Source organism: Mustela nigripes, chromosome 5 (assembly GCF_022355385.1).
Source record: "Mustela nigripes isolate SB6536 chromosome 5, MUSNIG.SB6536, whole genome shotgun sequence".
NCBI lineage: Eukaryota > Metazoa > Chordata > Mammalia > Carnivora > Mustelidae > Mustela > Mustela nigripes.
The window spans coordinates 57,732,787-57,751,463 of NC_081561.1; the positions used below are offsets into that span (position 1 = coordinate 57,732,787).

Here is an 18,677-nt window from a genome sequence, read left to right on the forward strand (position 1 = left end):
CAGACCACAGTGTTTTGAAACTAGAATTCATCAACAAGAGGAAAGTTGGAAAGAACTCAAATACATGGGGGCTAAAGAACATCCTACTAAAGAATAAATGAGTCAACCAGGAAATTAAAGAAGAATTGAAAAAAATTCATGGAAACAAATGAAAATGAAAACAAAACTGTTCAAAATTTTTGGGATACAGCAAAGGCAGTCCTGAGATGAAATATATAGCAATATAAGCATTTCTCAAGAAACAAGAAAGATCTCAAGTACAAAACCTAACCTATACCTAAAGGAACTGGATAAAGAACAGTAAATAAAGCCTAAACCCAGCAAGGGAAAAGAAATAATAAAGATCAGAGCAGAAATCAATGAAATAGAAACCAAAGAATAGTAGAACAAGTCAACAAAACTAAGACCTGTTTCTTTGAAAGAATTAATAAGATTGATAAAACCGTGGCCAGATTTATCAAAAAGAAAAGAGAAAGGACCCAAATTAATAAAATCATGAATGGAAGAGGGGGGATCACAACTAACACCAAAGAAATACAAATAATTACAAAAACATATTACGAGCAGCTATATACCAGGGAATTTGACAATCTGGAAGAAATGGATGCATTCTTAGAGACGTGTAAACTACCAAAACTGAACCAGGAAGAAACAGAAAACCTTAGCAGGACCATAACCAGTAAGGGGGTTGAAGCAGTCATCAAAAATCTCCCCAAAACAAGAGCCCAGGGCCAGACAGCTTTCCAGGGGGGAATTCTACCAAACGTTTAAAGAAGAATTAATACCTATTTTCTTGAAACTGTTTCAAAAAATAGAAATGGAAAGAAAATTTCCAAACTCATGTTATGAGGTCAGCATTGACTTGATCCCAAAACTAGACAAAGACCCCATCAAAAAGGAGAATTATAGACCAAGATCCTTGATAAACATGGATGGAAAATTTTTCACCAAAATACTAGCCAATAGGATCCCACAGTACATAGAAAGGATTAACCACCAGGACTAAGTGGGATTTATTCTTGGGCTTCAAGGTTGGTTCAACATCTGCAAATCAATCAATGTGAAACAATACATTAATAAAAGAAAGAACAAGAACCATATGGTACTCTCAATAGATGCTGAAAAAGCATTTGACAAAGTACAGCATCCTTTCTTGATCAAAACTCTTCACAGTGCAGGGATAGAGGGCACATACCTCAATACCGTAAAAGCCATGTATGAAAACCCACAGTGAATGTCATTCTGAATGGGGAAAATGTGAGAGCTTTCCCCTAAGGCCAGGAACATGGCAGGGTTGTCCCCTATCACCACTGCTATTCCACATAGTACTGGAGGTCCTAGTCTCAGCAATCAGACAACAAAAAGAAAGAAAAGGCATCCGAGCTGGCAAAGAACAACTCAAACACTCACTCTTTGCAGATGATATGATACTTTGTGTGGAAAACCCAAAAGACTCCACTCCTATACTGTTAGAACTCATACAGGAATTCAGTGAAGTGTTAGGATATAAAATAAATGCACAGAAATCAGTTGCATTTCTATATATCAACAAGAAGACAGAGGAAAGAAATTAAGGAGTAGAACCCATTTACAGTTGTACCCCAAACCATAAGATACTTAGGAATAAGCCTAACCAAAGAGGCAAAGAATCTGTACTCAGAAAACTCTAAAGTGGGGTGCCTGGGTGGCTCAATGGGTTAAAGCCTTTGCCTTTGGCTCAGGTCATGATCCCATGGTCCTGGGATCAAGCCCCACATTGGGCTCTCTACTCAGCAGGGAGCCTGCTTCCCCCCCTCTCTCTCTGCCTGCCTCTCTGCCTCCTTGTGATCTGTCTGTCAAATAAATAAATAAAATCTTTAAAAAAATAAATAAAAGAAAGAAAACTATAAAGTACTCATGAAAGACATTGAAGAAGACACAAAGAAATGGAAAAATCTTCCATGCTTATGGATTGGAAGAACAAGTATTGTGAAAATGTCTATGTTACATAGACATTTTTAATGCAATCTACATGTTTAATGCAATCCCTATCAAAATACCATCAAGTTTTTTCAAAGAAATGGAATAAATAATCCTAAAATTTATATTGAACCAGGAGAGACCCCAAATAGCCAGAGGCATGTTGAAAAAGAAAACCAAGGTTGGCGGTATCACAATTCCAGACTTCAAGCTCTATTACAAAGCTGTCATCATCAAGACAGTATGGTACTGGCACAAAAACAGACACATGGATCAATGGAACAGAATAGAGAGCCCAGAAATGGATCCTCAACTCTATGGCCAACTAATCTTCAACAAAGCAGGAAAGAATGTCCCATGGTAAAAAGACAGTATCTTCAACAAATGGTGTTGGGAAAATTGGACAGCCATGTGCAGAAGAATGAAACTGGACCATTTCCTTATACCACACACAAAAACAGACTCAAAATGGATGAAAGGCCATTGTGAGAAAGGAATCCAGCAAAATCCTTGAGGAGAACACAGGCAGAAACCTCCTTGACATCAGGTGCAGCAACTTCTTCCTAGAAACATCACCAAAAGCAAGGAAAGCAAGGGCAAAAATGAACTATTGGGACTTCATCAAGATAAAAACCTTTTGCGCAGCAAAGGAAACAGTCAACAAAACCAAAAGACAACTGACAGAATGGGAAAAGATATTTGCAAATGACATATCAGATAAAGAACTAGTATCCAAAGTCTATAAAGAACTTCTCTAACTCAACACCCAAAGAACAAATAATCCAATCAAGAAATGGACAGAAGACATGAATAGACATTTCTGCAAAGAAGACATCCAAGTGGCCAACAGACACATGAAAAAGTGTTCAACATCACTTGGCGTCAGGGAAATACAAAACAAAATCACAGTGAGATACCACCTCACACCAGTCAGAATGGCTAAAATCAACAGTCAGGAAATAACAGATGTTAGCAAGGATGCAGAGAAGGGGGAACCCTCCTATACTGTTGGTGGGAATGCAAGCTGGTGCAGCCACTCTGGAAAACAGTTTGGAAGATCCTCAAAAAGTTGAAAATAGGGCTACCCTATGACCCTGCAATCACACTACTGGGTATTTACCCTGAAGATACAAAGGTAGTGATCCAAAGGGGCATGGGCACCTGAATGTTTATAGCAGCAATGTCCACAATAGCCAAACTATGGAAAGAGCCCTAATGCCTATCAACAGAAGACTGGATAAAGAAGATGTGATACACACAAAGAAGATGTGATACACACACACACACACACACACACACACACACACAGAATCCCATTATATGTATGTATGCATACATACATATAATGTATACATACATACATTATATGTATGTATGCATACATATAATGGAATACTATGCAGCCATAAAAAAACCCAGAAATCTTGCCATTTGCAACTATGTGGATGTAACTAGAGGGTGTTATGCTAAGCGAAATAAGTCAATCAGAGAAAGACAATTATCATATGATCTCTCTGATATGAGGAATGTGAGAGGCAGGGTGGGGGTTCGTGGGTAGAAGGGAGGGGGAAATGAAACAAGATGGGACTGGGGAGGAAGACAAATCATAAGAGACTCTTAATCTTAGGAAACAAACTGAGGGTTGCTGGGGGGTCAGTAAGGGAAGGGATGGGGCGGCTGTGTGATGGACGTTGGGGAGCTATGTGCTATGGTGAGTGCTGTGAATTGTGTAAGACTAATGATTCACAGACCTGTACCCCTGAAACAAATAATATATTATATGTCAATAAAAAAAAAAAAAAGCAAAAAACCCTTGTAGAACATTCAGGGAGACCTGGCCTGCTGTGGGCATTACCTACTATTGGCTATAGGGACATAGAGTCACAGCCTGAGAAGTACACAGATAACAGGGGAATTTTCCATTTTATTGTTTGGTTGGTTGGGCCAATCACTTATTTAAACAAAACCCTTCCCTTTGCCTTTTAAAAAGTCATTTGGCTCAATGATATCTTTGAATCTTCTGAATTCACAAACTTTATCAGCTAATATCTGAGTTTACTATTTGAAAAATACTTTGCTGGTCATATATAAATATGCCTACACTTTGTGTATATACACTATACAATGTCAAATTTTAAAAAAACAGAATACAAAGATAGACATGATTCCAATCAAAACTATGTACATATGGATAGAAAAGGAGTGAGGGAATGTTAATGTGATTATCTTTGGGTAGTGCAATTACAGATGATTTTTATAACGTTTTTTGATAATGAACATGAACTACATTTATAATCTGAAAGAAGTCTTTTTTTTTTAAATAAAGATTTTACTTAGTTATTTGACAAAGAGAGAGGCATGACTGGGGGGAGGGAGAGAAGGAGAAGGAGACGCAGACTCCCCACTAAGAAGCGAGCCCAATGTGGGGCCTGATCCCAGGACCCTGAGATCATGACCTGAGCTCAAGGCAGACGCTTAACTGACTCGGCCACCCAGGTGCCTCTCCCCTCCAAAAGAAATCTTCTTAATATGAAAATACATATATATTTGATGTCATAGCAGAGTCTCAAGGAGCTCAAAATCACAGCTGTGTACATATTTCAAGGTTAGTGTGTTGCTTGTGGAATAACTTGAGGGCAATGACCTTGGGCAATACTATTTAGAAAATGTAAAACTCAAATATGAATGGACAGTTTACTTGGGGGGTGTGTCCCCCACCCAGTGGAATTACAGGAGTCAAGTTGCATTTTCAAAACCCACAGCCTTTTCTCCATCTTTCCTGGATGGTTCAGGTAACAATTTACTTTATGTTTGTTATACAGGGAAGTATGTAGTAATATGCAGAGTTCTTGCTCGGAAGATTCCTGAGATAGATTGCTTTTGGTTTTATAATACAGAACCAAACTTCCCAGATATCTTTGGAGAAAAAAAAGACAAAAAACTAAACACTAATACCCTGAAAAGTTTCAGATCACAAAATAAAATCCTTGGAGATGGAAATACATATTGGAATAAGGAATGTGGTGAGAGTGTTCAATGGGGTCACGTTGTCCGTTACAGAAGGAAAGCACATTCCCTTTGGGCAGGATGGTGAAGATGAAAAATAGTCAGTCCAGGAACACTCCATTAAGCTACTAAGTAAACTTAGTATTTCTGCAAGCTGCTTGAACACTCATGCAGTATGATTTTATCCTTGTCTGCAGAAGCCTGGCTAAGAGGATGCCCACCTCTTTCCCCTCTTTGAAGTCAGCTCACTAGGCATCTCTGTCTTTGGGCATCAATGAGTTTACCTGCGATGAGTTGCATTTCCCCTATATTGGTGGTGTTGGAGAAATGACAGAGAGCTACTAAAGGGTCAGGCAAGGAGGCTTTGGTCATGTTGGAAATAGCAGAGGGAGGAAACTAGACATACTCTGAATAAGGAAGAAGGACTAAGGAATGGCTGGAGGACCCTGAGAGTGGGGTTCTGGGCTTGGTGTCAGTCCCAGCTTGGGTAAGATGGCAGTGCCAGGAGTAGGGAGAGCATGAAGCAAGGATTGCCCTGACTGAGGCATATAGTTTGAGGGCATGTAGGTCATCCAGTTTTTAAAAATGATATTTTTGGTACTCAATTTCTTTATTAAATTATTTAAATCACTTCCTGTCCCTTCCCATTCATGCTATGTTATTTGAGCGAAGAGGATCCCATCTGTCTCATTCCCCCAGTATTTAATAGTCCTCATTTTCCCATTTTCTTTACTCAAATCCTTTAAGTAATGAAACATCATAAATGATTCTACTGAGCTCTTGCAGATTGTATGCTCTATGATAGACAGCACTGAGGTGGACCAAAATGTAGTGATGAGTCAAGGTCTGGATGACTGTTTACAGTTGGAAAGTAAGAAAGTTGGGGGTTCATAGGCAAGAAGGCATTTGTGAAGAGGAATCTCGGGTGCAGTCTATGCCAGAGTCAGAACCGTGAGGCATGGAATTCAGCAGGTTGCAACCACTAGATGAAGGCCATGCATTGACTGGCTGGGAACAGTGTTTGGTGGAACACCAGGGAAGAGAGGGTGGCAGGAGAGAGGCATATTACGGTGATGGGAATGATTCAGCAGAACCACTGGAAGTTCCCAGGTGGCTTACCCACGATTTCCTCCCTGTGCCCATATTGCAATGTGGATGCCATGCTGTGATGTGCCAGTAGACTGAGTTGCTCCAATAAACTACGCCAGCTACTGAAAATAGTTTTCACCGAGTACCTGTGTGCATCTTGAACCTAGCTGGAGTTTAAATGATTCTGAAATTGAGCTTCTTTCTGTGTTAGGTGTCTGCTCATCCTCAATATTACCCTATGGCGTAAAATTCAGATTTCTGAGCCTGTCACTCCAGGGTGCCCACAGTCTAATCCAGTGCTGCCCATCAGCTCTAGTTTTTTGATAGTCTGCATGCTCCATCCAGTCTGATTTACTCTTTATCATTGTGAATTCTACACACTGCAGCAATGCCTCGTACCTTTCCCTCCCTTCTCTACTCCACTTATCCAAGTCTCAACTACCACCCAAGATACTCACTTTCCTGGAACCCTCCCAGCCTAGGGTGACCTCACCCACTTCTGAAATCCTACAGTCCCAAAGATCAGTCTCACTTACTTGTCACTGCACAAAATACCTCCTGTTGCCAGTTAACTCTTTCGCTGGTGCATTATATCCTACACTCAATTAGATTTTAAACTCTTAAAGTCATAGACTGTATTTTGCAGCCCTTTTTAGTCTCAGATTTCCTATCTTTAGATGGAGCCCCAGTGTTTGCTTATTCCTCTAATAAAGACAACAGAATCCATATTGTTATCTCAGGAATAAAGCTTAGCAGCAGTAACAGTAACAGTAGTAAGAGGGCCTAATTAAGAGCCACTCAGGCACTGCAATAAGCTTCTTACTGACATTATTTAAGTTAATCCTTCAGTAACACATACTTTTCCTCTCATTTTATATATGAGACTACTGAGAATTAGTAGAGAAGACAAGAAATGAGAAATAGATTTTTCCCTAAAGAGAGAGAGTTGAATATTTACCATTAGCCATTCATTCCTTTGGCTTGGACTGGGCTTTCTTTCTTTCTTTCTTCTTCTTCTTTTTTTTTTTTTTTTTTTTTTTGACATGAAAAAAATTACTGAGAGGGTAAACCAGTGGCTTGTTGAGAGTATGTGGCTCCTGGGAGAGCAAAAGCAGTGGTGAGGGGATGGGTACAGTGAAAGGAAGAAGGCAGAAAAGGAAGTGGAGGTACTCGCATTGGGGATAAACTTGCCCTTCCTAAAATAATTCATTTGTCTTTCCCTCTCTTTCTTTTCCCTGCTCATCTGAGGCCAACCATTTGTGCTGACCTTTCTGAAACCCACCTGCTCACTCAGCTACCTTGGACTAGGGGATCATGTTTTAAGTTATAGGTTTACCACGCGTAATGGGGCCCAATCAATCATTCCAGGACCTGCTGTAGGATCTGACCTCAGTATCTCTTCCTATTTTAGGAAGTCTATGGTTTGAGAGTTTTCATAATTGGCTAGAACAAAGTGATACTAAACTCAAATGAGTGCCACTAGTGAAAGTCAAATATTTGAGCTCTGCAGGAAATTTAAGCCTATAAACTGTCCTCACCCCCTTCACCTAGAAACGCTGAACAGACTCCAAGCCCTTTTCAAACAGCCATTTCTGACATAGCCTCATTTCCCCTTCCCCATCATCTGCAAACCACTGATAAGAACAACCGTGAACAGGGAGATCAAGGCAGGACAGCACTTAAGGTTCGCTCCCTTCGCCTGACATGCCCTGGCCATGCCCACTTTCTCTGGGAGCTGATCCATTTCCATGCTTTAAAGATCAAACAATTCAGAGATACTGCTTCTGTTTGGAAAAGCATGGCTATTGGATCTCCAGTGTCCCCAAATACCTCATCAGGAAATTGTCACGTATGAATGTAAATGGAATAAGGAGAGTATCATATCCATGAGGATTCTCTTCAGAGAGGGTACTGAAGACATGAGGGTCTGAAGAGATTCTTTAAAAGCCTGTTTGAGAAGGAAGCTGAAGAAGAGACCCATCCCTGAACCTAATGTGAGTGGAGTTAGTCTGAAAAATAATCTGTGGGTGAAACTGGAAGAACTGAAGATTCCTCTGAGAGTAGAAGAAGGGAGAAAGGAAGGGACAGAAGAGGGGATGAGGAGGCCAGTGAAATAGAGCCACCTGACGTGCCTACTTCCTGTGACCCCAGAATCTCCAGGGAAGTTTTGGGCGTGAGTAGATTTTTTTTTTTTTTTTAATAGGAACTGATAAAAAAGGTGGCATTTTGCATCTGAGCAATACATAGATGGACCTAGATTCAGAGAAAAGGGTGAGGAAGAAAACTATGAAACTGGGAATTGTAAGACCCATTTCCTCAAGTGTGTTAGGATTGGGGCATTCTTTGCTGATGTCTGGGTTGTATAAGCGGGTTTAACATACCCTGAAAGTTTTGTAATGACACTGCTCTTGGTTTTCTAGCAACACTGGCGGTCAGGATGTTGTTGGCACCCTGAGCTTCACGCAAATTCCTTTGCTTGGCTCGTTCAGTCTGACGGTTGTATTCCAGGGAGGGGAGTGGTTTTAAGTCCCATTATTTAATAACAGTAACCCGAGAAATTCCACTCCCAGAGGAGGAAATCTAAGACAGTTGTTAGCATGGGGTATTTCTTATCCATCAACTATGGAAGTGAGCCTTACAATCTTTTGCTCAAGTGCCCCATTAAAAAATGATTAGAAATCCTGTAACCCTTGATATTTTTTTAAGTTAACATAATTATATGGAAATATTTAGTATACTCTGATGTCTGGCCCTTTTCTCTGAACATAGGGTCTTTGAGATTCATCCATTTTGTTGTCTGTATCAGTGATTCATGCTTTTGGTATTGCTGAGTAATATTCATTATATAAATACACCACAGTTTATCCATTCTTCTCTTTCTAGAAGTTTCCAGTGTTTTGGCTTAAGAATCCATTTTCTCTAAGCATTCTCATACAAGCCTGTTATGATAAGTACCACATTAATTTTTTTCTTGGATACATTTCTAAGATTTGCTAGAATTTCTGAGCCATAGAGTATGTGTGTACATGTATATTTAATTTTTATAATAAACTCCCAAACAATTTCACAAAGTGGTTGTACTATTTTATACTCTCACCATCAGTGTATGGGAATTCTGGTTGTTCCATATCCTCACTGACACTTGGTATTGTTGGTCTTTTTAATTTTAACAGTTCTAGTGGTATGAAATGATCTCACTGAAGTGCATTTCTTTCAGAGCTAATAAAGTTGATCTCTAATGACTTTATGTGACATTCATATGTTATTTTCTTGTGAAATTTCTATTCAAGTTTTTGATCATTTTTAAAGATAGAAATCATAATATAATCTATTTAGTCTAAATGCACAGCAATAGCATTAAATATTTCTAGAACAACTACTCAAACTAAAGACAAAGATTGTCAGACTGAATAAAAATGTTACTATCTCATACTTATATATAAGGACACACAAACATTGAAAGTAAAAACCTGAGAAAATAAATCTATAAACACTAACCAAAAGAAAACTGATATCAATAAAAGGCAAAAAATATTACTAGAAATAAAGAGTGGCATTTTTTATTATTGAAGAAACAGTCCATGACCAAGATGATACAACAATACAAATAAATATGATACAATACAATAAAATACGAGTTAAATCCTTTTGACTTTGATGATCATAAAAATAAAACATGTAAAATTTTGTGGGATGCAGAAAAAGCTGTATTTACAGGAAAATTAATGGGCTTAAATGTGTGTCCTAGGAAAGAAGAAAAGCTGAATACCAATTTATCCATCACAATTATCTTAGGGTAGAAACAGCTAAGTAAAACCAAAGAGAGGAAAAGAAAGAAAATAATAAGACAAGAGCAGAAATTAATGAAAGTGCAAAGAAATGCACAATAGAGACTATTAATAGAATCAAATGTTTTCTTAAAAAATAATGTCAGTAAGTTCTTAATGAGACTGATCAATATAACAAGAAAAGGCACAATTCACTGATATTGCGCTTAGCAGGACAGGTATTGTCTTACATCATGTAAATATCACATGAACATAATATGAGGACCTTATCTCAATTGATTCCTTGCGTAGACTTTGCTAGTTGAAGAGATTACGCTTCTTTTCTTTCTTTCTTTTTTTTTTTTTAAAGATTTCATTTATTTATTTGACAGAGGGAGAGACAGCGGAAGAGGGACACAAGCAGAGGGGAGTGAGAAAGGGAGAAGGAAGCTTCTTGAGGAGCAGGGAGCCCAACATGTGGCTGGATCCCAGGATTCTGGGATCATGACCTGAGCCGAATGTAGATGCTTAACTGACTGAGCCACCCAGGCGCCTGATTATGCTTATCTGCTTAAAGAGGTATTCAAGTCAATTTGGCAGTTTTTTTGTAGTAAAATAATACATTGGTATTTTACTTGCTGATCTAATGTTTTTTCAGTTTAGAGTGACCCAATTCTACAATGCTTGAAAAACCCTTTGCAAACCAATCCAGTTGGGTCTTTGGATAAGTAAAGCAGAGGACCAGACATTGGCCCCAAATTGTTCCAGACGATGGGCAGGCTTATCATTGGCCCAGTTGGATCCTTTCTCTTGAATTTTAATGTGTAAATTTTCTCAGTTGTATGTGCACATAAGATCATGTCTTATGTATATTTATATCTAGCACGTAGCAGACTGAGTAGAATTGTGCCCAGTAGAGGCAACATAGGAGGACGAGTATGGGAGCAGGAAATAGTATGGTGTGTTCAGTAAAGAGCTGCTTATCTGGCTTCAAAATAAAAGATTTGGAGGAGGAACACCGGAAGTCTGGTTCTCCCTCTCCCTCTGCCCTCTGCTTGCTGCTTGTGCTCATGCTCTCTCTCAAGTAAATATATAAAAATCTTAAAAAAAGAAAAAACATTTGGGGGAATTCTGAGGGGAAAAGCTGGCAGGATAGATGGACTTGGTTCTGGTTGTGAAAGATCTTGAAAGAGATATCTTCCTGTAAATGTTTGGGACTCACCAAAGATTTCCAAACATGGGAGTGACAGAAGCAAACTTGTATTTCAGAAAGCATGCAAGCTCATTCTTAGAGCTTCTCAAACAAATGAATGTTATGTGTTATATTCTCTTTCCTAGGTTGTAAGTAACATATATATGAAGTCCTTGAAATATTTTTGACTGATTAATTGATCAATAGACTCTCTTTTATGAGTTAACTCGCCAACTTGCTTATACAAAGTGCTGTGGAAGACCAAGGTGTTAGTTCTCTTCCTGTAAGAGTTTAAATACAGTGAGGAGATAATATTTATACACATAAAACAGAAAGAAAGATGGACCAGGAATAAAAGAACGTGAATTCTAGATCCATCTCCTCCATTTTAGTTGTTTATAAAACACATAGTAGGGATGCTTGGGTGGCTCTGTTGGTTAAGCGTCTGCCTTCCGCTCAGGTCCTAATCCCGGGGTCCTGGGATCAAGCCCCACATTGGGCGCACTGCTCAGTGGGGAGCCTGCTTCTCTCTCTCCCTCTCCTGCTCCCCCTGCTTATGCTCTCTCTCTGTCAAATAAATAAATACAATCTTTTAAAAACCCAAATATTCAGTAAGCATCAATGATGTGTCAGATATCTGCTGAATTTTAGATATATGCTGATCAGCTAAATAGTCATGGGCTTTGTTCTCATGGAACTTCTGTGTTCAGTGGAAGATAAAGATATCAAACAATCACCAAAGTTTATTCAACAAATATATATTGAGTATCTAATATATACCAGATGCTGTTCTAGGTGCTTGAGGTAATGATGAAGAAGCAGACAGAGATCTGTGACCACAGAGGGTTTACATTCTAGTGGGAGAAGACAGAAAACAAGCTCTAAACAAAAATAGGTAAGGTATCACATCCTATTAGATGACAGGTGTTATGGAAAAAAAAATTAAAAGTCAGGTAAAGATTTTTAGTAATGGAGGGGGGTTGCAGGTAAGAGTTTGGAAGAGGTTGACATTTGAAACAGGACAGAGTGGCCTCGTTGGCAAGAGAATGTATAAGCAAGGACTTAGAAGAGTTTGGGAAATTGACAGTGTAGACAACCAGGGGAAATGTATTTCTGGCGAAGAAAACAGCCAATGTAAAGATCCTAACACAGAGAGCATTCTGGAATGTTCCTGGCATAGCAATGAAGCCAGATCATCTGAAACACAGTAAGCCAAGGCGGGGGTTGGGGGTGGAGTGGGGTAGGGTGGAAAGCAAGTATCAGAAAGGTGGTGCCAATTTTGCAGGATCTTGTGGGTCATTGCAAGGATTTTGACTTAATGGAGAGAAATGGAGACCCATTATAGGAGTTTGAGCAGAGCTGACTGACATTTTAACAGGATGACATTTTAACAGGATGTGGCCAAAAACGTGACAGGTGTGCCCGGAGGTGGGAAATAGGAGGATCAGATTTATAAAATATCTGTGTGATATTAACCTAAGCTTAACCAGCTTCCATGGCTAGCTGGGTCATCGTGTTGAGGGCCCAGTAGCATGCTGCGTACATACACCCACATTATAGAATATTATTCCTTGGTAATAATGCAGAATGGTGTGGAATCCAGTCCCAGATTATGAGTTACACTCCAGAAATACTTCAGCAGCAAAAGCATGCATTCTCAAAAGGAACAAGACCACCCCCCAAAGGTGTAGACATTGGTCCTTAGGGAGCCAACAGCTTATTCTTTTCCTGTATATAAAGCACAGATCTACATACAGTACACAAACAGATATGTAGTATATCAGCAATATTTTCATTTTTGGGAGAAAATATCTAGAAAGGATTCTTTGGGGATGGGGTGAGAGAGGAGGCTTGCGTGATCAAGAATATAGGTTGGAAAACACTGACTTCAGGAGGGAGCGAGATCACAGAGCCGGAGGTTAGGAAACCATCTCTGAAATCAGCTCTATGACTAACTCTCTGTGTGAACTTGCACCTTCATTTCCCTGTTCTAGGTCTCAAGCTTTTTCCCCAATGTAAGATGAACGTTAGACTAAATGGTGTTCTAGGTTTTCTCTGGCACTAAAATTATGAAGGGGCTTTGAGCTGGGGCGCCACTCAATTGTATAAGCCTATGGTCTTATACCAGGGATTTGGACCTGTCAGACCTCACTTTTCAATAAAAGATAAAGGGTTAATATCAAGATCCTTTAAAGCGAGTCTCTAGCATCTTTGCCCTTATCTATTCTTTGAACCCTCCCCAAAGCTAGAATTCTAGAAATTCTGCTCTAGTTTGCTCCAGGCGATTCCTGGATACAATGCTGGAGCTAAGGGTACAAGGGAGTGTTGTTAATAAAATGTTCATCTAATGTTTTGTCCAGAGTTGCATTGCTTCTTAGATTTTCACATGGTGGCTAGACATTAAAGTGCCTTCATAATCTATCTGGGTTGTCACTTTTTTTTTTTTTTTTTTTAGATTTTATTTATTTATTCAACAGAGAGAGATCACAAGTAGGCAGAGAGGAAGGCAGAGAGAGAGGAGGAAGCAGGCTCCCTGCTGAGCAGAGAGCCTGATGCGGGACTCGATCCCAGGACCCTGAGATCATGACCCGAGCCAAAGGCAGCAGCTTAACCCACTGAGCCACCCAGGCGCCCTGGGTTGTCACTTTAAAAGAACCATGTGCATGGTGTGAAGAAGGGAAACAGGAACTAGCAGATTAGAGTACCCCATTAAAAACAAAGAGCCTGGGGCACCTAGGTGGCTCAGTGGGTTAAGCCTCTGCCTTCAGCTCAGGTCATGATCTCAGGGTCCTGGGATCGAGCCCCGCATCAGGCTCTCTGCTCAGCAGGGAGCCTGCTTCCCCCTGCCTCTCTGTCTACTTGTGATCTCTGGCTGTCGAATAAATAAATAAAATCTTTAAAAAAAACCAAACAAACAAATCCCAAAGAGTCTGTCTATTTGTGGCATCTGTAGGTGACATCAAATAGGCAGTAGCTCCTTCCTGCTTATGCCAGACGTGGGCCAATTGTACTAAGAAAATCTTGAATAGTTTATTCTGTGCCCTTTAGGGTTTAGTTTTTCTTCCCAGCCTTCCAAATATGTTTAGAAGTCTCTTGACAGCAGAGACTGTATCTTCTATCACATATGATTAGTGCTGAGTGATGTGCTGTCCCTAATAGAATGTTGGCAAAGGTCTTTTGACTGTAATGATCACCTGGATTTAAGCAGGAAAATAAAACTCAAAGCCATAAATCTTTGAGTTCTTTATTTTGGGTGGTCTGTATTGATGTGACTATAGACTAGTGCGTTTATCTCCTTTTCCTTCTGCCATTTAATCACCTAGTGTTGTTTCCAGATAAGAAATGCAAATGGAATTTATTACCTAACTGGACCGTGTATAACTCACGTATCCTAGGGTATCGATGCTTGCAGAATTGTTTCATGTCATGAATTCAGCTGCTAATGGATGAGTTACCATTGTGGAGAACTGCTCTCCCCTCAGCTGCAGAGACTTCTTGAATGTTTTCAATATTTGGAGGCAACTGGAAAAGGGAGCCCTCTTGAGTGACAAATGGCTAAATATTCAGAATTTCCAGGTGGACTGGGAAGATAACTCAAACCCCCTTGCTAAACCGAGGAATCTCAGAGTACCTGGCAGTGAGGAAACCTCCAGAGCCTGCTTGAAAGTATCCTTAGGAGTGAAGGAGTTAACTGAGGGTGGCAGCTTTATCTTGCGTCCAATGGACTTGTGGTTTGCTGGTGAAAGTCTCTGGTAAATGATTGTTAGAGACGTCTCATGGGTAGCTGTTGCTAGTCATTGTGTTTCAAAAGCCTGTTGATTCCTGTGCAAGGTGGTACAGCACCCTCTATCCCTTTCTTCATTCCTGATTCATTCAGGTCCTCCTGCAAAAGATCTACCAGATCCACGAACATGAATGATGAAGAAAATAACACCGTCTATGACACAGTCCAAAAGGAAGGGCTGCATGAGCTTCCAGATCAGCCAGAAGAGGATGAAGTTCCTCTTTATGATAACATCCACGGAGGCCTGCCAGAAAGCAATGTCTATGCCACTGATCTGGAAACCCACGAATATGACTCTGTTTATGTGGCTGGAGGTGAGGAGAAGGGCTTGAACTCTTCCCAGCCAGAAGCATCAGGATACCTCCTGCCTGATGAGGATCTTGCCCAGGATCTTCACCCAAAGGAGCAGCAGGAAGACCAGGGCATCTCAATGGAAGAGTTATACTCACCCACCCAAGACCAGGAGCCTGGCCCGGAGACTCCCCAGGAGAATGGAAACAGGAAGACGGGAGCCCTGCTTTCCCCCCAAAACTTCACCATCCAGCGGAGCAGGGCCTTCTTCACCAGCAATTCTGCTGCTGATGGCTTGGAAGAAAACAACCCAGCTTCCACACACCCTGAGATCAGCCTGTTTGTGAAGGTAAGGGCTGTCTCTGATAGGTCCCCTTGCATGGGTGGATGAACTAATTGGGGTTTTCTTTTGCTCCAAGTGTCCAGGAAGAGATGCAGGATGTCATGGTCTTTGGATCTCAAGACATATTCAAGAGTAGGGCTGGTTAATTGAGTCAATTCCAGATTCCCTCAAGAATGCTCCAAAGTATAAGAATTGGAAAGTGCATTTAAATTGTGTGTCTCAATCACTAACTTTATAGACCACAGGCAAAACATGTTTTTTAGAGTTCACTTCCAAGTGAGCAGAAAATGGAGCTCAAATCCTTACCTATGTGACAGACATTGAGTATATTTTCCCGACTGGTTAGATTTCTTTTGTCAACTCAGTTTGCAAAAATGAAACCAAGTCTTGCGAGAGGAAATCGAATCCAGTCAGCCAGGCACCATGGTTTCCTTCTTAGTATTTCTAAGGTCACAGATACTTCAGATATATGGTCAATAAACGTTACCTCTGTCACTGAGCCTGCCCTTTCGGCATCAATATAACTAAAATATCTGATGAATCGTGAGATGATTTCAGTGGTAAGAGTATTAAGATGCTAATAGCCAGTGTTAATGTTTAATGCTTAGATAGATTCTCAGAACTTAGATACTCAGAACTTTAATGCTTATGATGTAGAAACTCAGAACCTTGGTAATCTTTGTTTTAGACTGATACTGTGGTAAAGACCATTTATTACAATGTTATCAAAATGTAAAAAAAGCATTCCAGGGCTATCTTTATGAATCATCTTTATGATCCATAAATCACGATTTATAAATCAAAGATGATTCATCTTTATGAATCACGAGGGAAGAACATTTTTCCCCAACATGCACTCCCTAACAATATTCATATTTACACTTTTCTTAGTATGAAGACCACGTAATAATACTGTTGTTTCAACCTACAAAACCCTCAGTTCACACTTATTTGTCCCCTTTGTGGTTTCTAATAACTCCAGTAAAATAGACTTTATTTGCTCATTGAAGATATTATTATTTTTTGACTTTGTATTTTTCCCTAGTTGTTTTGTGTGTAAATTGCATCTCCTTTATTTTAACACAAGGTTTTTAAAGAGCAAGTAGCAGGAGTGTCTGGCTCATACTTAGGGACCCCTCAAAACTTGTCTGGTATCATGTTATTGGGGGGGGTGGGAGAGGTGTGAGAGATGAGGAGGGAACTTACTATCAAGAAATCAGCAGTGTGGTGCAGGAGACAGATTTGCACGTGGTTAATTTAGGTGAACGAGAGGCTCGGCTGAGCACAGCGGGGATTCTCAGGAAGGACCAATCAAGTGTGTGGGAAGGAATCAGGAGAGGCTCCGCTGAGGAGGTGACTGATGTTCAAAGCAGGCTTCCAGCTTCCAAATCCACATCACTGTTAGTTAAACAAACAAACAAACAAACAAACAAAAAACCCCCACAAAACCCCGCACTTAGTGAGGACTAGTGGTGTATTTTTCTCGGGACAGAATCATCCATGCAGCTTTATGCAGCCAACAAGGTAGGTCATGTTCATTGGCGACACCCATTAAGACATTTGTAAATTTGACGAGTGTTGATTTCCCCAGAAGTTAGGCTGGCGCCGGTGCTGAAGCAACAGAAGTAGGAGAAAACAGAACTATTGGCATCTTCCTCTGGTATCAGCAACAGGAAAACTGTTTGAAGGGAATGTGTGGTCCCGCGTTAATTAAGATCTGTAGTTCCCGAAAGCAAATATTGACTTTAACGAACTCTTTAGGTTTACATTCTTTTTTTTTTTTTTTTACCTTTTCTAAAAAAAATTTCTTTTCAGCGTAACAGTATTCATTGTTTTTGTGCCACTCCCAGTGCTCCATGCAGTACATGCCCTCCCTAATACCCACCACCTTGACCCCCAATCTCCCACCCCCCGCCCCTTCAAAACCCTCAGGTTGTTTTTCAGAGTCCATAATCTCTCATGGTTCACCTCCCCTTTCCAATTTCCCTCAACTCCCTTCTCTCCATCTCTCCATGTCTTCCATGCTATTTGTTATGCTCCACAAATAAGTGAAACCATATGGTAATTGACTCTCTCTGCTTGACTTATTTCACTCAGCATAATCTCTTCCAGTCCCGTCCATGTTGCTACAAAAGTTGGGTATTCATCCTTTCTGATAGACGCATAATACTCCATAGTGTATATGGACCACATCTTCCTTATCCATTCGTCCGTTGAAGGGCATCTTGGTTCTTTCCACAGTTTGGCGACCATGGCCATTGCTGCTATAAACATTGGGGTACGGATGGCTCTTTTTTTCACTACATCTGTATCTTTGGGGTAATCTTTTTAATGTAATTGTTAAGTAAGATGCCTCAGCTCCTATGTGGGCACTCTTTTTAAAGATCTTTAGCAGCGCTCAGTGAGAAGAGCGATGCTCACCATCCCTGCTTCCCCATCCGGCACCAACCCCACCACCGTGCTTTATTCAGTGTTGGATGGAAAATAAACACAAAGGCAGAGCCTTCAGGGGGCTTCTCTCTTTACTTGGGAGTGGAGGGTCTAAGTGTCACCTGCTCAGGCTCCTCCTTCCCCCCAGCTCTAGGGTGTGGGAACAGCAGAATGCTGGAAGGTCTCCTGGGGTCATTCTTCCCCTGAGCCTTGCGGTGCGGACCACTTGGGCTGTGTCAGAACGTACTCACTTGCATGCATTTTCAGCTGTTCTAGACAAGCCAGGAAAAATGTCATGCGGGTTTGTCGCTGTGTGTTCAACTGACATTTTACTGAGGCTCAGCCATTTCAGGGTGTTGGGCAATCGCATAATTAAAATATAGCATTTATTTATTCATTCAATGTATTGTTATTGTGTCAGGCCCTGGGTTTATAACAAAGTCCTGGGTTCCCCGCACTTTGCACTGTAGTGGGAAAAACTGGTGGACAATAGGCAGATACAACATATGCCTGGTGGTGATGAGCTTTAAAGAAACATGAAGCAGAGTAACAGGTGTGGACGTTTCTTACTGCTGCCGTAACAGATGACCACAAACTCAGTGGCTTGAAACAACACAAATTTGTGCTCTTGTACTGCTGGGCATCAGAATCTGAACTAAGTCTTATGGAGCTAAAATCAAGGTATGCGCAGGGCTGTGTTCTTTCTGGAGGCTCAGGAGGCAATCTGTTTCCTTCCCTCTTCTGGTTTCTAGAAGCTGTCTTCATTCCTGGCTCCTGGCCCACGTCCTATCACCGTGGCACTCTCTGCTTCTCTCC

General features: G+C 40.6%; 1 protein-coding gene across 1 annotated transcript in view; it reads left to right on the forward strand.

Moving 5' to 3' along the window:
- Nucleotides 1–14,840: 14,840 nt before the first annotated feature.
- The window catches only part of LOC132017999 (chloride intracellular channel protein 5-like), a 43,012-nt gene continuing 39,175 nt past the window's right edge, over nt 14,841–18,677 (forward strand). Inside the window, exon 1 of the mRNA XM_059400337.1 lies at nt 14,841–15,437. Coding sequence (XP_059256320.1) covers nt 14,925–15,437 — 513 coding nt within the window. The 5' untranslated portion in view covers nt 14,841–14,924. The remainder of the gene's footprint in view (nt 15,438–18,677) is intronic.